Here is a 20,946-nt window from a genome sequence, read left to right as displayed (position 1 = left end):
CAAAGTTGATTAAATTTGCATCTTGATTATTAGTGAAGATGAATATTTTTCATATGATTATTAATAATTTATGATTTATTTTTTGAAAATTGTTTATTCATATCCTTTTATTTATCTCTTATGTACTGATGACTTATCTTATTTATCTGTTATATACTTATATATTGAGAAGTAATCTCTTCTGTACTGAGAATTACCACTGATTTTTTGTAGCAATTTTATTTTTCTTCAGTTTAAAAAATTTTCAGTTTCAAATCATATACCATTAAAGAAGGCAAAAAAATTCATTAGAAATATGAATAATTGTGGAAAATAAAATCTTCCATTAGTGAGAAAGAGAGAGAGACAGAGAGACAGAGAGAGAGACAGAGAGAGAGAGAGAGGGAGAATGTGCTTTAATCTGCACTCTGAGACCATCATCTCTGGACCTGAAGGTGAATAGAATGTTTCATCACGAGTCCTTTGAAATTGTGATTGCTCATTGTGTTGGTTACAATTACTAAGTCTTTCAAAGTTGGTTATCTTTACAATATTGTTGTTATTGTAAAAATAGTTCTCCTCGTTCTGTTCCCTTCACTTTGATCAGTTCATGTAAGTCTTCCCAGGTTCTTCTGAAACCACCTCTTTTATCATTTCTTAGTGTACAAGAATATCCTACCACATTCACATACCATAACTTGTTCAGTCATTCCCCATTTCAGTTTCCAATTCTTTGCCATTACAAAAAGAGCTCCTATAAATGTTTTTGTACATATAGGTCTTTCTTTGATAGCTTTGGAATATAGACCAAGTAGTAGAAATGCTGAGTTTAATAATTTTCAAGTATAATTCTAAATTGCTTTCGAGAATGAGTGGACTAGTTCACAGTTCCACCAACAGCGTTTTAGTGTACTTGTTTTCCCACAGCCATTCCAGCACTTGCCATTTTCTTTTTGTCATGTTAGCCAATCTGATGAGTATATGACCATAGTTTAGATTTTTCTTCTGAAAAATTTCATTTTCATATAATTTGTATATTCATATAATATTTGACCATTTCATATAATTCATTTAATTTGACCTATTCATATAATTTGACTATTTATCGATTAGAGAATGACTCTTTTTCTTGTAAATTTGACTTAGTCCCCTATGTAACTTAGAAATGTTTTATCTGAGTTACTTGCTACAAAGATTTTCCTCAGTCTTCTTCTTTTCTTCTAATTTTAGCTGCATTGGTTTTGTTTTATGAAGCTTTTAAAAAATTTTATGTAGTCAAAATTATTCATTTTACCTCCTGTGAACTTCTCTATCTGTTCTTTGGTCATGAACTCATCCCCTATCCATAGACCTGGCAGGTAATTTCTCCCACAGTTCACTAATTGGCTTATAATGTCATCCTTTATGTCTAAATCATGTCCCCATTTCGAACTTACCTTGGTATACATTGTGAGGCGTTGGTCTATACCTAGTTTCTGCAGACTGCTTTCCAATTTTCCCAAGAGTTTTGTTGAATAGTGACCACTTACCCTGATTTCTAATATCTTTGGGTTTATCAAATACTAAATTACTTTGCTCATTTGCTTCTGCATATTGTGTACCTAATCCATTCCACTAATCAACTTGTTTCTTACCCATGTCAAATTGTTTTGATGATTTCAGTTTTGTAATATAGTTTGAGATCTGGCACTGTTAGAACTTGTTTCTTCTCATTTCTTTTTCACTGGTTCCCTTTATATTCTCGTTCTTCTGGATGAATCCTGTTATTATTTTTTCTATCTCTATAAAGTAATTCTTTAGTAGTTTAATTGGTATATCATTGAATAAGTAAATAAATGTTTGTACTATTGTCATTTTTATTATATTGACTCAGCCCACCCATGAGCAATTAGTATTTTCCATTTATATGTCTTTATTTGTATGAAGAATGTTTTTTAATTGCATTCACGTAGTTCCTGTGTGTGTCTTGGCAGCTAGACTCCTGAGTATTTTATATTTATTTCAATTTATTCTGTAGTTATTTTAAATGGAATTTCTCTTTTTATCTTTTCCTGCTGGATTTCTTTGGTAATATACAGAAATGCTAATGATTTATGTGGGCTTATTTTACATTCTGAAATTGCTTAAATTGTTGTTTCTTCTCTAGAATTCACCAAGTAAACCATAATATAATCTGTGAAGAAAGTGATAACTTATTTCTTATTTCTTCAATTTCTTTTTTATTGTCTTATTGCTGTAGCTAGAATTTCTAGTACAATAGTGAATGATGATGATGATAGCGAACATACTTTTCTTCACCCCTGATCATATTGGAAAGGTTTCTAGCTTATGCCCATTACAGATAATTCTTACTCTTGGTTATAGATGAATTCTACTTATCATTTTAAGATAAGCTCCATTTATTCCTATGCTTTCTTGTTGTTTTTAAACAGGAATGGGTATTGCCAAAAGCTTTTTCTGCATCTATCAAAATAATCATATGATTTTTGTTGGTTTATTGTTAATTTTTGTTATTTATGTGGTCAATTATGTTTATAGTTTCCCTAATACTGAACCAGCCCTGTATTTCTGGAATAATTAGGATCTTTGTGATATATTGCTATTATCTCCTTGCTAATACTATATCTTAAAATTTTGCATCAATAAACATTAAGGAAATTGATCTATAGTTTCATTTCCCCGTTTTGACTCTCTGGTTTATCAAGACCATATTTGTTTCATAGAGGGAACTATTACATATTTTTATATATATATATAAAACTAGAGAGAGAGTTGAATTTTGATTTCTAAACTATTTTACTATCCTCTTCCACTTAATGAGTTCATACCTTTCTCATTCACTAATAATGATAGCTAATTGTGTATTTCCCTCTATCCTGTTCTTAAACTTTCCCTCTTTTTTTCTTCTCTCCTCTTTAATAGTCTTTTTTGCTTCTGATTCTACTCTCTTAATTCTCCCCCCTCTTATTCCTCTTTTTTTTCCATTAACCCCATTCCCTCCTACTTCCCTGTTGGGCAAGATGGATTTCTCTACCCAGTTCTATGTGTATGTGCATTCTTCCCTCTTTTAATCAATTCAAATGAGAGTTACATTCATGTGTTGCTTACTCTACCACCAACAGCCCCCTCTGATGTATAAATTCTTCCTTGCCACTACATTTATGTGAGATAATATTCTCCATTCTTTCCCCTCCCATCTTTCCCAGTACATTGCTCTCCCTCACCCTTCCTTTTTTTTTTTTAGATCATCCTAACATAATAGAATCACACCCAGACTTTCTGTTTAATTAGACTTCTTCTAAGACACCCCCCCCCCAGTAGTTATAAACTTTTGAGGGCTTACATATATCTTTTACCCATGTAAGAATATAAGTTGACTTAACTTTGTTTAGTCCCATATGTTTTATTAATAATACTTACCTTTTAATTTTACTCTTGACTCCTGTGCTTACATCTGAAAGTTTCTGTGCAGCTCAGGTCTTTTCATCAGGAATGCTTGAAGAATTCTCTATTTCATTAAGGAATCATTTTTCCCTCTGATGATTATGCCCAGTTTTACTGAGAGGTTTATTCTTGGTTTTAAGCCTAGATACTTTGCTTTCTAGAACATCATATTCCAAGCTCTCTGTCTCTTTATAATAGATTCTCTGTTATATTTGCAAAATCTTGTGTTATTTTGACTGTGACTTCCATAGTACTTAGATTCTTTCCTTTTGGATGCTTGCAGTATTTTTTCCTTGACTTAGGAGTTCTGGATTTTGGGCTATACAGAATTTAGTGTATTATATATTGTAGATCCAGAACTCTTCCCCAACAATTTGATGTCTGGTTTTCAAAAGTGAAAAAATCCTTTCCCCAGTTTTTATTTTCCAAGGGTTTGTCCATTTGGTTAGATATCTGATAGTCACTCAACTTGCATTTATTAACCATTTACTGTCTGCCAGACTCTGCTAAGCACCAGGAACACAAAGAAAGGGAAAAGACAGTTTCTGCCCTTAGAGTTGAGTGAAGACAACATACAAATAGCTATCTACAAACAATATATATATACATATATATATATACATATATATATATATATATATAATGTATACACACACACACACACACACACACACACACAAGACAACCAAATGTCATAGCCCTCATATTCCACTGGTCTAGTTCTCTATATTTCTCATAGTACCAAAGAGTTGTGATGATGATAATTTTGTAATATGTTTCACAATTTGGTCACTCAAGACTCCTTCATCAGATTTTCTCCATTTGACCCTTGGTATTCTTGTCCAGTTGTTTTTCCATGTAAATTTCATTATTAATTTTTTTTTGTAGTTCTATAAAGAAATTCCATAGTATTTTTGACTGGTATGTCATTAAATGGCTTTCAGACATCTCATACTGGTTGTCCAGTAGATATCTTAAACTCATGTCCAGAAGTGAAGTTATTATTATTATTATAAAGGGCAACACTGTCCTCCCAGTCCTCCATGCTCAAAACCTAGGTTTAGTCCTTTAGTCCTGTCTCTTGCCACCTTCCCTCTTCTCTCCAAACAAATATCCAAGGTATGACAAAGGTCTATCTATTTCACCAGTGCAACACCTCTCAAATGCACCTCCTTCTCTCTGACAGGGCTACCATTCTGGTGTAGGCTCTCATCACCTCATACCTTAATTATTGCAGTAGCTGCTAGTGGATCTGCCTGCCTCAAGTCTTTCCCCACTCCAATCCATTCTCCATTCAGCCACTAAAGTGATTTTACTAAAACACAGGTCTGATTGTGTCATAGTACCCTTTCCCCCAACTGAATAAACTCTAGTGGCTTCCTATCACCTTCAGGATCAAGTGCAAAATGTGTTTGGCATTCAAAGCCCTACATAACTCAGCCCCCTCCTACCTTTCAAGTCTTCTTACACCTTACTACTGAATGCATGCTCTTCAATCTAGTGACACTGGCCTCCTGGATGCTTCACAAACAAGATACTTCATGTCTTGGCTCTGGACATTTTCTCTGGCTGTTCCCCATGCCTGGAATGCTCTCCCTTCTCCACTCAGACTGCTGACCTTCGTGGCATCCCTTATATCCTAATTAAAATCCCACCTTCCACAGGAAGCCTTCCCTAACCCCTCTTAATACCAGTGCTTTCCCTCTTTAAGTTATTCCCTATTTATCCTATATGTAGCTTGCTTTGTAGATATTTGTTTGTGTGTTGGATCCCCCACTGGATTGTGAGTTCCTTGAAAGCAAGGACTATCTTTTGCCTCTTTTTGTATCCCCAGATTTTAGCACAGTGCCTAGAACATAGTAGGTGCTTAAAAAATGATTATTGAATAAATAAATTAATTTGGGGAGTATTGCATTTTCCTGAGCATTGACTTCCTATCCAGTTATTTAAGTCCTGCATTATTGTCGTTTTATATTTGTCCTTAAAAAGATCTTCTATATTGATAAGTGAGGAAATTCTCAAATAATTGATAGTCTTGATTTTATAAATGGGATTTCTTTTTTTATTATGTTATCCTGATCTTTATTAGTAGTAAATAATGATTTTTTTGCATGTTAATTTAGGAGAGTCAGCATGACATAGTGGGTAGAGCACTGGATCCAGAGTCTGGAAGACATGAAGTTAAACCCTACCTTAGATCTTTACTAGCTATGTGACCCTGGACAAGTCACTTAACCTCGTTCAGACTTAGTTTCCTCATCTATGATATGATGATAATAACAGCATCTCCCTTCAGGGTCATTATGAGAATCAAACACTTTTCAAACTTTAGAGCTCTATATATACATTGCTTATAATTTTTTCTATTCATTTGTTTGGTTGAGATGTTTGGATTCTCAAGATATGCTATGGTGCCATCTGAAAATAATGATCCCTCTTTATATCCAATATGAATTCCTCTCGTATCTTTTCCCATCTTATCAAAATTGTGAGAATTTCTGATACTGCATCAAATAAAAACAGTGAGAATGAGCAGCTTTGTTTTGTCCCAAACATCCACTATGTGCTAAGTACTGTGCTAGATGCTGAGTATGCAAAGAAAGGCAAATCAGGCTGTGCCCTAAAGGAGCTCACCATCTGATGGAGGACATAACGTGGAAAAGCTCTCTGCAAGCAAGATATATACAAGATAAATTGGAGATAATCTCTGAGGAAATGAACTAGCATGAAGAGGAATTGTTTCAGTGGGGTTGTCCCGAATCTATCTACACTGAATGTTACGTTGGCTCTTGGCTGAAGATAGGTATTTTTTATTGTGTTGAGGAAAAATCCCTTTATAGTCTTTGCTTTAGGAAGTTTTGAAATTATCTCTTTATTATGAATGTAAATGTCAGACAGTTCACACAAAGAACAGAAAAGGGAATTGTCCAAAAAACCATAAGCTTATATAATCTATTTTTTCCGTGTATTTTAAACTTGAATGATATAACAAAACTTCCTTGCTTGCAAGTGCACCTGTCTGAATTTCCTTCTGTTCTCTTCTATTTTTAAAATGTTTTACTGTGCTCTTTTTTTTGCATCATTATCACTATCCACCATTTTCACATACTTTCCCTCCGAATAGAAACCAACCATGTTAACAATTCTCTATAGCCAAGCAAAACAAATTGACAAAATGGTTGTATCTGTAAATGTATATCTCATTCTGCATCTTTAGTTCATCACCCCTTTGCCAGGAGGTGGGAAGCAAATCCTGTCTTCAGTCTTCTGAAGTCAGATTGGGCTTTCAAGGTTGTTTCCTAGTTCTACTGGCTTCACTCTGCATCAGTAAGTTCTCCTGTGTTTCTATGAACTTGTCATATTCCTCTTTTCTTTTAGTGCAGAAAGAATGTAAATGGAATGCAACTCAATTACATTAATGTGCCACAATTTGTTTGTTCATTTCTTAGATGATGAGCTTGGTTTCCAACTCCTTTGATATTATAGAAGTGCTGCTATAAATATTTTTGTACTTTTGAGTACTTTTTCTCCTTTTAACGTCTTTGGGGGTCTATGCTAGAAGTGATATTGCTGACTTAGAGGGCATGTACATTTGAGAGACTTTGGGGGGCATAATTCTATAACTTGGTGTTTTTGATATTTAAGTTCACAATAAGATAATTTTTTAAAAACCTTCAAAAACAAAGAAGAGATATGGAGGGATTTTTCCTCAATACAATAAAATATTTCTACCTTGAGCCAAGAGTCAACGTAATATATAGTGGAGAAACGTTAGAAGCAATCTCGCTAAAAACAGGTACAAAAAAAGAATGACCATTCTCATTGTGTTTATTTGACATATGATGAAAATTATAACAATTTTGACAAGATAAGGAAAACACATTCTAGAGATTAGCATTGGAAATGAAGAGGTCAAAATATCATGATTATTTGTAGATGACATGATAGTATATTTAAAATCCAAATTTTCTATGAACATCCAGTCATGATTAAAAATGATTTTAAAAAATAAACACAAGGTATGCTAATTCAACATTGGTGGAGCTGTAAATTATTCTAATTCTTCTGGACCACTGACGTTAAGCAAATATGGAAATATATGAGAAAACCAAGGCACAAAGCAATGAAATGATTGGCCCAGCTAGTAAATATCAGGGCCAGGATTCAAATCCAGGTTTTCTGTCTCTAATGCTAGCATTCTTTCCACTCTATTTTCCTACCTCTCTTTTCCTTCTTAGTAAGCCCTAGAAGAAGCAGACTCAGTCTATTTGGCTGGTAGACAGGGGAAGAAAGGAAGGAACAGATACTGGGAAAAAGAGAAAACCAGAGTTATTACAAATCAAGGTGTGACCAGGGATATCCAGCCTAAAATTGTGCAGGGACTAAAAGAGATAGATGTCTCTATCCCCATCTTGGGGCTCAGATATTTATAGTTTATGGAGAGCTAACCATAATCTCAACTAGGTATTTACTAACTCAGAGGAGATCTGTATCTTATTTTGATCTGACTTCCTGTGAATTGAGGGCCTCTGACCTGGGGGATTCCTCACAGTCCAAGCAGCTGCTTTATGGTGATCTCAAAGGGCAACCCACCAACAGGGTAGAAGGCAAAAATGCTTTAGGGATTTACAGGCTCAAGGCAGCTGTGCTTAGCCCAGAAACCATAGCAGCACATAGGCATACAGACAGAGAAACACAACCTAGAGTGCCATCCAGCAGTGACAAAAATGGAAGCTCTGTTTAAGTGAAGGCAGTCACCATCAGGGATGGGACCTTCAGACAATGAAGATTTTGTGACTTCAAGCAGCCACAGATCTTATGGGGATCTATAATTGGCACTATGCATTTGCTACATCTCTGAACATCTATCTATAAAGTAAATGTGTATATACCGAATCATACTTTCTCACTGTCTACCATTATAATTTCAGAGACATTCCTACAGAAAGTGTTTTAACCCCAGCATGAAATTTTTGACATTTTTGAGGTAGAAAGACTTTTGCATTATTATGCCTAGTTGTATTTTTATTATCAATTATTTAAAAATATTATTCTGAGAAGTGGTTCGTAGACCTTAACAAACTGCTAATGGGGTCCATGACACATAAAAAGGTCAAGAATGCCTGACTTAAATCCAGTATTTGTATAAGTACCTCTAGTGATGGAGAGTTCCTGGCCTCTATTGTGTTATTGTCATTATTAGAAAGTTCTTATGAGTCACTATGATCTACACTCTTGGAAACTCATGAAGATGGGTCTGATTGGGCAGGCTGTGCGTTGGGATTCATAAGGGAGTCCTTGCTCAGGAAGAAATCAGAGGCCTCAGCTATCATTCCCTCCCTTCCATCCGTACGTATGGTCACAATTCACATACTGTCCTTTTTTTTTTTTTTTTAAAGAAATTAACACATAGCTTGGAAACACAATAGGAAAAAGTTAACAACTCCTCTTAACCACCTTGTATGGGGCAAGACTTAACAACAAAGGGTTTGTACTGCTAGTTCTCTATCCCCAAGCCAAGTACAAAAATATTTATAGCAGCTCTTTTTGTGATGGTTTAAGAATTGGAAATCAAAGGGATGCCTATCAATTGGGAATGACTAAACAAGCTATGGTATATGGTTGTAATGGAATATTATTGTGCTATAAGACAAGCAGGATGATTTCAGAAAAAACCTGGAAAGACTTACACGAACTGATGCATAATGAAGTGAACAGAACTAGGAGAATATTGTACATAGTAACAGCAATAATGATTGATGAAGAACTGTGAATGACTTAGCTATTCTCACCAATATCATGATCCAAGACCATCCCAAAGGACTAATAATGAAGCATATTATCCACTTCCAGAGAAAGAACTGATATGATTTGAATACAGACTGAAGTATGCTACGTTTTACTTTCATTCATTTTTTTCTTTTATTAAAGTCTTCTTATACAAAATGACTAATATGGAAATGTTTCATATAATTTTACATATATAACCTATATCTGATTGTTTACCATCTCAGGAAGAGGGAAGGGGAGGGAGAGGGAAATAAAATGTGAAACTCAAAACTTTAAAAAAGGCTAAAAAATTGGGGACAAAAGAACAAAGGGTTTGAAATTCTATTTCTCTTTCCATAAGAAGGAAACAAGACGAAAGACAACCTGTGGCCATAAACTTATGACAAACAGATGTAAGTTATAAGCAAACTTGATCAAACCAATCTCAACTTCACTCTTTTTCCTTGCAGTGCCAAGTACCAAGATTCTGGCTACAGGAGGAGCTTCACACAATAAAGACATCTTACAGGTCAGTGTAGATGGCGGCAACTAATGCTGTTCATGTTCAGTCCCTGATTCTGTCACAAGGATTTAGAACCACGGAGTCTCAGGTTTGGAAGGGACCTCATGGTCCTAATCTCTCTAGGCTACAAAAATTCTTAGGCTTCCCTTGTCCTTAAAACAAAATAATTCCTTCCCTTGAACCAGTTCTTTCTCCAGCTCTCCTTTCTCCTTTATTGTCAAATTTCTAGGAAGAGTAAACTACACTTGCGACTCTCTTTTCTCAACACCTCCTTACTCTTCAGTCCGCTATAATCTGGCTATCATCTTCTTCATTCAAATAAAAACTACTCACACACCCCCGACCCCAAAGATTTGCTGATTCCCAAATTTGCAGGCCTTTTTTACAAGTCCTCTTTTCCTCAGCTTCTTTGTAGGATTTAGCATGGTTAGATGATCCCCTTTCTAACTAATTTTCTTTCTTCCCTTGGCATCCATAACACTGTATTCTACTGATTCTTTTCTTATCTCTCTGTCCTCTCCTCTGCTTCTGCTGACTCTCTATCCTCCTCCTACTTCCTAAATATGGGCATCATCTAAGGCTCTGACCTCAGCCCTCTTCCCCATGTATGCTCTCTCCTTTGGCAATTGCATTTATTCCCATGACCGTATACTACTAACTTTTATACTTATATCTCAAATCCTGAGCTGTGGTTCCATATTTTCAGTTGCTAGCTGGATATCTCCATCTGAATATCATGCCAGCATTAACCAGAGCATGCATGAGCTTAGAGCCTATTTGCCTTTTGTGGCCAAAGATTATCACAGAAACAGCCATAAGCTCCCTGGGAGTGATTCTGAGGAACATGGGCCAGAAGTGTAGACTGGGATTCCAGTGATGGTGGTAGGCCCATAGCTTCATTAGAGAGATTTTGGGATGTGTGGAAGTGTAAGTTGGGATCTTACTTATATCAGTCTTGGTCAGTTTGAAACCCGAGAGAGAAAATTGGGTGGTATCTGTTTGAAGATGAATATCGACATTTGTGGGGAAAATTAGGGCAGTCACACTGAAAATGGAGTCTGAGCGTACCGCAGAAGTCATGATTTGGCAGAGAGATAAGGCGGGAACATGGCTTCAAGCAACTGGATCAAAGCAGCTGGCTAGTGTTTATGAAAAGGGCTTTTATTATGCTCTCTATTGGCTGAGCCAAGTGAAGCTTTTATCTGCAAGCTGGTCTTTCTACCCCCAGTGTGGTCATGGGGAGCCAACTGGCCCTGTTCTTGCAGATACCTCAAACTCAACAGATTCAAAATCGAATTCATCCTGGTCCTTACCAAATCTGCCTCTCTGTTACATATGGGATCTCAAAACTTACCCCTCGGGTCCTCAAGGAGGCTCTCTCCATTCCTAATCCAAGAAGGATTTATTCAATGCCTACTATGTGCTGCGTATTTAGGAATGTGTATGTGTGTTTGTGTTTGACTCTGTGTGTATATGTGTGTGTGTGTGTGTGCCCAGACTTGTTACTTCACTGATATAAGGAATTACATGTGAGAAAACCCCCTCTGTAGGTACAAACCTGAAGCCTCTCTGCAATTTGTAGATTAGGGACATGTCTGAAGCACTGAGGAGTAAAATGAATGTCAGAGTTCCACAGTTAGTCTCTGAATGGCATGACTTAATCCTAGGTCTTCCTGATCAGAGATCAGCTCACTATTTATTCACTATATCATGTTACTTTTGGGGGATGCAGAGATGAAATGGAAAACTGCTCATGACCTCAATGAGTTGACATTCCACTGAGAAGATACAGCATGTAAACAGGGAAAGATATACGTGAGAATTTGAGCAGGAAGCTGTGAGTACTAACAACTAAGAGACAATAATATGGTTAATAATAGATAAAGATTAGAAGATAATAATAGCTAAAAATGGAAAATAGAACAGCCAACATTTTAAAAAATACTTTAAAGTTTACAAAGCACTTCCAAATATCTCCTTCTATCATTATTCCCATCTTACCGTTGAGGAAACAGAGAGATTAAGGGACTTCACACAGATAGTAAGTGTCTGAAGCAGAATTGGCACCCGGATCTTTCTCACTCCAAGTTAGGCACTTTATCCACTGCACGAAGTAGCTGCCTTGGAAATTCAGCCTCAAAAAATGCCTTCTTACCATGAGCTCAGTCTTTGACAACAGCATGCCTTGCATTGAGTAGAAACCTAATTATGTAGCTACGTCACACAGTAGATAGAATGTTGGAAGACCAGAGTTTAAATCTGGTCTTGGACTCTTATTAACCATGAGATCCTGGGGCAAATCATTTAACCTTTGTCTGCCTCAGTTTTCTCTTCTGCAAAATGGAGATAATAGCACCTACCTCCCAAGTTTGTTGAAAAGATCAAATGATTTATCATACGTAAAATGCCTTGCTACCTTCAAAGCTCTATACAAAGGTTATTATTACTTAATTAGATTTTTTTCTTTTAGTAAATTACTGAATACTGATTGATTTCCACACAAAGACAGTACCACACACTGTCTTAAGATGCCATACAACCAAGCAAGGGAGCACTTACATACATACACACACACACACACACACACACACACAGCTAGCTAGGTGGTATGATGGATAGATCACAGACCTGGAGTCAGGAAGACTTAAGTCAATTCTGGCCTCAGAAGTTACTTGACCTCCATTTTTCTTGGTTTCCTCATCTTCACAATGGGGATAGCAATAGCACCTGCCTCCCAGTTGCGAGCATCAGTTGAGGGAATGTTTGTAAAGTACCTAGCACAGATATGACATTTATATAGGTGCTATATAAATGTTAGCTATCCTTATTAATCAAAGTGAAACATATCCACATGAGGGAAATTTTTCCTTGGGAGACCCAGGCGACACCTCAGCTCCCTCTGTATGCCACAGATACTCAGCTGAATCCTACTCTGTGCTCTTGGAGCTATCCAAATCACCTGTTGGCGCAGAGGTCATTTTTTACCAGGCTAGCTCCACTCTCTTGCGCTTGAACATCACAGCTCTACAGCTGCACAATAATGTGGCTCTTGCTTTCCGCCATCCTTAGAGCTGACTGCAGGGCCTCCCATCCCTACCTGTGCTATTCACTTTTTTTAAGAGGACTAACACCTTCCCTCTCCCTTCCTCTCTTTCTCTTGATAGTGCAATCACCTTCCCAATTACTCAAGGCTCGACACCTGAATTATTCTGATCTCTCCTCTTTCTCCTTCATCATTCAGTTACTGAGTCCTGACATGTCTACATGTCTGCAAGATCTTTTCTATCTACCCTTTTCTCTCCATTGTCCCTACCACTACCCTTGTTCAGGTCTTCATCTTCTCATGCTTAAACTGCTATTCCCTAGCTGACCTCTTGCCTCCAATCCTAATCCATCCTTCTCACTGCTACCAAAATAATCATCCTAACATACAGCTCTGATCTACCCATTCACTTACTCAAGACCCTTCAATAACTCCCATGGTCTACATAGTAAATCCTGAAATTCTAGGCATCCCACAATCTGACTCCAGCTTACCTTTCTATCCTTATTTCACACTGCTTGCTTTCAGGTAGTCCACATAGAGTAGACTACTCTTACCTTTCTCTTTCATTTTTATGCCTTTTAGTCTAGTCACCTCACTTCTAAATTGTACCCTTCCCCTGTCTTTACCCATTGAAATTCTTTCCTTCCTTTAAGACCAAAATTGTGTTTCCTCTCCCATGAAGCCAGTTCTGATCATCCAAGCTGAACATTGTCTGTCCCTCAGAACTCTCCAGATACCCTGTTTGGACTTCTCCTTTGCACTTAAAATATTCCAATGTGTCTTATGTTTCAGTTCATATCTTATCTACTCTATCTCTAGGGCAGAGATTATCTCATTGGATTTTTGATTCCAAAGCACCCAGCCCAATGTCGTTCCCTTAATAAATGCCATGTTTAAATGTTGTTTGAATGAAAGTGAAACTTCTACTCCAGAGCAGGAATCCCCGCTAGTGTCCTTGACAGAGCTTATCTGGCCTTTTTTAAATACCTTCAGTGGTAGGAAGCCCATTATATCAATCTTTTCCATTTTTAGAGAATTCTGGTCTCTGAAGATACAAGTTCTCTTCTTTTGCTTGATAATCCTTCAGATATCTGAAGATACTTTCAAATCCACTGTACACCCACATGTACTCCATCTTCATCTATATGTGTAGAAATCTGTTTCTTTCATTAAAACCTAGCTTAGAGGCTGCCTCTTATTCCAAGCTTTCCTTGTTCCCCCAGCTAAAAATAATAAGTCTTTCCAAGTGTTCAAAAAATTTTCTGGATCTCTTCTTTGCCCTTATAGCATTCTGCATTATATTATGCTTATGTGTCCACATGCCACGGCTACCACACCCATGTTATATTTAATATAAGCTCCAGGAGAGCCCTGATGATATAATTCTTCATGTTTGTTATCTCAGTTTTTAGCACACTGCCCTGAACATAGTAAGTACTTAATAAATATTCATTGAATTGAATTAAATTAAAATCAAAAGTGGAGGCAGCCAGGGCAAACCACATTGATGAGAAGTTGAAAAGTGAAAAAAATAAGAATAAGGAGCAGACAATGGCTCCAAGGAACAATGGGATCCAGTTCTGAGATGGAGATTTGAATGCTTTTGAAACCAGAAGACCAGGAGCCTATGGAGAGGGAGCTAGCAGAATGAGAACTGGAAATGCCCATTCTCAGGAATGTAAATGACTCATTGTGAGATAACAGAAGCTTCGTGTTCTCCCACAGGTTTTGTCTGATGTGTTCAATGCCCCAGTGTACACTATTGAAACTGCCAATTCAGCTTGTTTGGGATGTGCTTATAGAGCAATTCATGGTAAGATTGTTGGTAAATATGCTCCCCAAATGAGATCATGATCTTCTTACTACTGCTTTCATGCCTTTGCTTTTCCTAGTCGTTCTTTTAAAAATTGCATTCCTTTTTCCATCCTTCAAGGCCCAGTTCATGTGCCACCTTCTCCATGAAACCTTCTCTGATCACACTAGGTGGGAGCTATCCCTTCCTCCTCTGAGACCCTGTAAGACTTTGTCCATCTTGTTTCACAGCCATTTGTGTGCATGTCTCATCTTCTCTGCTGGCATCCAAGTTCTTTGAAAGCTGGAATTATGCTTTATTCATCTTCACTTCTTCCAAAGTGTCTAGCCCTTTGATGCTGATTGACCAATAAGTCAATCAAAAAACACTTATGAAGCCTCTGCCGTGTGCCAGGCACTGTGCTAAGACAGTAGGAACTTAGCAAATGTTTGTTGAATAAATGAATGAATGGATGAAGACTGCCACATATTATATTTTGGATGACATAGCAATCTACTTCTTTGGGAATGTTGGTTTCATCTCCTTTCTCCTCATTGAATAAGAGTACTTTTGTTCTTCAGTATTCACTGCTTTGCTTCCCTTTGAACTAGAGAAGCAGGAAGTATTAACAAGTCCTAAACTCTTTCTCCTCCTCCCCTCCATGCCAAGAGTGGGAAGGAATCCTGCTGGAGAGAGTGAGAGGGGTAGGCTCTGATAAGAAAGGAACTCTCAATCACCAAGCTGCCAGTCCAGTGGGATATCCAGGACAGATAGGTGAACTGGAAGACAATGGCAAAGTCTTTGGTAAGGATGAGGGCTTTTATCCTCAGAACCCTTGACCTACTCAGTAGAATCCACCTTCTAGGTGGAATGCTCTGGTTGTCAAAAGAACCTTATCCATTTATACTGAGCTCAGTTCTTATATGGTGAAGAATTCTTATTCCTTCTCTACTATTATGCTCCACCCTCCCTAAGGCTTTATGTTTTCATATCAGGCAGGCAAGTCATATCCTTTAGCCTAACTGGGAACTCCATAGTAAATGCTCATGTCCCTTGGGGAGCTGAGATGCTCTTGTATGATAAAAGTGGGAAGGGTCTCTCTGCCTCTTCATTAGATGGTTCTTACTTTGAGAACCTATAGCTTATACTGCTATACCTTAGGGGTCAAAGGAAGGGATCCAACCCTGGAACTCTGACAAGAATGGTAGCATAATACAAGAATGGAAAGGGTAAAGTCATTGGACTTCCATATCCCTTTGCTAAAAAGAATCCCTAACTCTTTTTTAAGGATCTTGTCCTGGTATAACCCCATCTCTCCATCACCTTTTTCCCCACCATCCCCTTTTCTTCCTTCATCAGCTTCTGTGAAGGAAAAAACCACAGGAAAGAAAGGGAGCTATGGCTGTTCTCCTGCTGCTAAGCATACAACAGTTTAAGGGCTAGAACCCCCTCATTAAATCTAACAGTTGAATTCCATTCAGGTACCTTCATGTTCTGCTGAATTCAGTGTCTTCTCAAAGCCAAGCCATTGTCCCTGAGGTGCCAGCCTTTCCTACCTCCTCCTCGGGTCTGCTTCTCTTTTGTGTGGTATAGACATGGAGGTGGGGACTCTTTGAGGTCAGACCCTTCCCCTTCCTCTTCTGACTTTTCCCTGGGGATTGTGTAGACATAGCCTTCACCTCTGATATAACTGAACAGACATCTTTGTACTCATGTTTTTACTACAAATTCAGAGTTAAGCTTAATTCTGATCTCTACCTCCCATATCCCATTAGAAGGTGGGCACTATCATTTCCAGTCCTTTAGTGGGCTTCTCTATCACAACAGAAGAACAATATGCTGTCTATATTTTTCAATAAAGTAATGGAATCACAAAATCTTAAAACTGGGAAGGATGAATCCCATGAGAGCCCACCCCGTAATTCAAAAACTATTTATTAAGGAATTAATGTGTTTAAGAACATAACTGCTCCAAATACGTACTCCTGGCACTCATGGACTTGCAGTCTTGTACAGGAGATGATACGTATACATAAGTAACTACAATGAAACAGAATATGATAAATGAATAAGAAGTAGAGATGAGAATGAGATCACTAATGGGCAAGGAGATCAGGAGCACATGGTGAATATGACATTTAAGAAGTTAGGTGACCTTTCAGTGAGTCTGTACATGTGAAGGGATAAAGACAAGATATTCCAGGTACAGGGAATGTAGTTTTAATTCCAAGGGCCATCCCTCCTCTTTCCTCAGGGACCATTCATCGATCATCTCTCTTTGGAATTATCCTTCACTCCTCCTCATTTTCCCTCACCCTTCTTCAAGGATAATTTCTCATGCCTCCTCAGGGACAAGCTCTCATCTTTTCTCAGTGACCAGCCCTCCTCATTCATTTTCTGGAACCAACTCTCAATGTTTTAGCACTTTGGTCCAAAATATGATTTATTCTTCCAGGCCTTGGAGTAGGGGGAAACATTTCCTTTGCTGATGCAGTGAGATTGGCCCCGGAGCCCAGGTTAGCCACCACACCAACAGCTGGAGCAGCTCAGGTGAGCACATCTGGTGGGGATGGGGAGGAGGGGCAGTGGGGCCATTTTCAGATTACTTTGTAACTAAAGCTAGTTAAGCATATTGTATGTCAAATCCAGTAAGAGCTGGGTTTGCATTTCTGAAATAATGAGCCCGGTTCCAAAAAGGCTCGGAGGTCACATTGCCTAAGAAATAATTGTGAAATGAGCCTCCTCTGTCTCCATTGGACGCGAAAACAAGGAACTCTCCAGGAGCTTGCCCTCTCCCCCTCACTGGACACTTCAAGGACTTACTCCTGCACTCACTCTGTGTGATGAGAAAGCCCAGAGCTCCTTAGGCTAATTCTCCTTTCTTCCTTGAATCTTTAGAAAAGTCTGACCTGTTGAAAACAGCCACTCTCTACTGGGAGCCTCCTTTAAATGAGCCATCTGTCATTGTGCCTGGTACTTATTTATACACACGGCATTTTTTCCTCAAAGGATTTCTAAGATCGTCACAGATTCATGCTTATTCTGTCCTCATAAAATGCATTCATATCACACGTTCACATGAGGCAACAGGAGGCAAGTAGAATCAGCACTGGGCTGGGAATCAGAACCATGGGTTTTCATCCTGGATACATCACTTACTTGGTGCAGGATCTTGGGCAAGTCGTCACTTCATCCTTATGAGACTCAGTTACCACATCAATCAAATGGAAGGAATACCTACCCTGTTTGTCTTGCTAAGTTATTCAGGGAATCAAAAGAGACAAGTAAAAGTGCTACATTAGATATTAAACACTGTGCAAAGTTCAAGAGCGCAGATCTAGAGCAAAAGGGATCTTACAGACCATCTAGGTGCCCTCCCTTTTTTTTTTACAGATGAGGAAACTGAGACCAAGAAAGGACAAATGACTTGCCCAAGGTCACACAGAGAGTAACAGTCAGAGAAAGAATCTGAATCCAGGTTTTCTGACTTTAGAACCTGTGTATTTCTACTATATATTTTACAGATGAAGAAATTGAAATAAAGTAAAGAGAAGGGATTTGTCTACGGTCTTAGGAGTGAGTGGGTCTATTGAATTCCACTGAGCAAATCTTTCCTGAGCCCCTACTGTGTGCAAGGCACTGTAGATGTTGGGGATACAAAAGCAAAAAGGATTTGAACAAAATTTTACTCATAGCCCAGCTCCTTGTCCAACAATCTCAATAGCCTCAGTGAAGCATCACTGCTTAGTCTTCTCTCCTGGAACAGCTTCTCTCCCCAAGCTAATCCGAACCAGCCAGCATGAAAAAAAAACAACCCAGAGACCTCAGAAGACCATGTGAACAGACAATGAGATGCTACAGCTGCTGCATTCAGATTTTCAGATTCAGTCCTATGTTAATAATTTATTATAAACCGAAATGCTTGGCTTCTTGGCTAATTAAGCAAAGAGGCATAAGAGGAAATGGGATTATCGTGAGATAATCACATCTGACCATGATATGGAGTAAAATCCAGTTACAAAAGATCATAATAACAAGCTCTCACATTTGTATAGCATTTTACAGTTCACAAGGTGCTCCCATCCATTATCTCATTTCATCCTCGGAACAACCCTATGAATTGGGCAGGGCAGGGATCATAGAATTATTGATTTGGGGCTGAAAAGGACCTTGGAATTCATCAAATACAAGTACTTCAACTTACATAAGGGGAAACTGAGGCTCAGATGGTGACTGTCCCAAGGTCACACAGGTAGTAAGTGTCAAAAGTGGAAATTGAACCAAAACTTTCTTGACCTGAACTCTAGGACCTCATCCACTATACCATGCGGTCCCTCATGATTATTTTCTCCTTTTTATGAAAGAGGAAACTGAGGACAAGAGAAGTGCTTTGCCCAAGGTCACAGTGTTGAAAGGATCAGACAAGGGGAGAGTTATATTTTCCAATGGAAGATATCAGTTCAAGACCATCCCATTAGGAACTACATTCTTCATAGTTCCTACTTTGAGGATCTGTACCTTACACTGCTTTCTTATATGACCATAGACCCTGATATCAGAGGGCTAAGTGTCCAAATTCCCATGGAGACAGTGTGATCAATGAGGGAATGTTGGTATAGAAAGGAAATGGGGAAAAACATGGAAATGAAGCCACTAGGGCATGGGGACGGCAAAAGAATGAAGTCAACTATCAACTCAGTGAGCAGGTCATTGGCCAGTTTCATGACGGTGAGCTAGCCAACATACAGAAGGTGCTAGGCCTTGCCTGCAGGGTGTAAATGTTACCGAGGACCACCGAAGCAAAGCCACCCACAGAAGGTGTGGAAAGTAACCAAGAGGGCGATTTTCCCCTCTTTGCAAGGGGCATTAGGAGTGTGGAAGAAGTCTCTTTCTCAGATTGAGCTGAGGGGGTGTAAGTGAAGCAAGCTGTAGAGGATTGATAGCTAATGCTTTGTTCTTTCTCTTTTTTACTTCTCATTTTCTTTTCTGTTTCAACTGAATGCTTTTGTGATTCTGTGTTGTAGCTTGCCTAGGTTTCTGTAAATGCAATAATAACTAAAAATTAAGTTGACTTTAGAAGCCCTCAGTTTCACAGTGGAGTGAAGACTTAAGTTGTGGGGTACATTTATTGGAAATATCACCCATGAAGGTGAACCCAAGTCAATGAAGCATTAGGGAAGATTGACTCCTAGGTGAATTTAATAAGTTCTTATATTGGGGTCTGTGAACTTGTTTTTAAAATTATTGATAATTTTGGTTCAATACAACTAGTTTCTCTGTAAATTCCATGTATTTTATTTTAGTCATTTAAAAACCTTACTAGAAGAGGGTAAGCATTTATACTGTACCTACTATATGCCAGGCACTGTGTTAAGCACTATTTTTTTAAGCAAATATCTTCTTTGATTCTCACAACAATTCTGCAAGGTGGTACTACTATTGTTTTCTCCATTTTACAGTTGAGGAAACTGTAAGTGACTTGCCCAGGGTCACACAGCTAGCAAGTGTCTGAGGCTGGATTTGAACTTGGGTCTCAGCCCAACACTCTATCCACTGTTCCACTACCTATCTCCATTCTGAGAAGAGGTCCATAAACTTTATCAGACTGCTAAAGAGGCCCAGGACACACTAAAAAGTTAAAAATCTTTTCTTGGTATCCTGCTGTTTCCCAAAGTCTATTCTCAGAGGACAGAGCCTGCCAATCACTTATAGATCGGTTTACCAATTAGTGGCATAATTCATTTTAAAAACCCATTTAACATGGGTTTAGTGTGTTCCTTCCCAGAGCAAATAACCATGGAGACAGAAGAAGACCAGAGTTTGTCCTGGTTTTGTGGAATTTACCAGCTCCCAGTGGGAAAGTGGTAGTCTATAAGCCAGTTATGGAAGCTCGTATCTAGCCTACAGCTCTACCCCAGCAAGGCTTGCTGGTAGAGCATGGCCTAATGTAAACACAAAGACCTGAGCATGACATGAGCAAGTTCCACACTGTGATAATGACTTTGTTGATATCCCTGGGTCAAACCTATTAGGTTTTAGGATGATAGAGGGAATTTACACTTCTGAGTTGTATGTAACATTGCGTGTTCTTCCATCCTTTACACATTATTTATAGAAAAGGAATCATAATGATTGCTTCAAGAATTCACTTAGGAGAAAGCATTTAAGCTGAAGTCAGTGAAATAGGCCATTAGAAATTCAAGAAAAATATTTTATCCACACACCTATTAATATCTCTTTATCCCCTTAATAAGTTGCAGTAGATTATCTAATAACTGGCTAATGTCTCAAGGGGATAATTGGGGTTTTCTGTTTTTAAGATTTTTCAGCCAGTTTGGCCAAGGCCATCAGGGAAAATGCATTTTTGCATTTCTTTAACATAATTGGAATTTT

At 38.1% G+C, this 20,946-nt stretch overlaps 1 protein-coding gene across 3 annotated transcripts in view; it reads left to right on the top strand.

Moving 5' to 3' along the window:
* Positions 1 to 20,946, top strand: part of XYLB (xylulokinase) — a 240,423-nt gene that overhangs the window by 215,025 nt on the left and 4,452 nt on the right. For all 3 annotated transcript variants that reach the window (XM_072598208.1, XM_072598209.1, XM_072598207.1), the window contains 3 exons: positions 9,663 to 9,721; positions 14,487 to 14,574; positions 17,009 to 17,103. In XM_072598208.1, coding sequence (XP_072454309.1) covers positions 9,663 to 9,721; positions 14,487 to 14,574; positions 17,009 to 17,103 — 242 coding nt within the window. The remainder of the gene's footprint in view (positions 1 to 9,662; positions 9,722 to 14,486; positions 14,575 to 17,008; positions 17,104 to 20,946) is intronic.

The sequence above is a fragment of the Notamacropus eugenii genome, chromosome 3 (assembly GCF_028372415.1).
Source record: "Notamacropus eugenii isolate mMacEug1 chromosome 3, mMacEug1.pri_v2, whole genome shotgun sequence".
Classification (NCBI taxonomy): domain Eukaryota; kingdom Metazoa; phylum Chordata; class Mammalia; order Diprotodontia; family Macropodidae; genus Notamacropus; species Notamacropus eugenii.
Note: the sequence above shows the minus strand (reverse complement) of the source record. Positions and strands in the feature narration are given on the sequence as shown.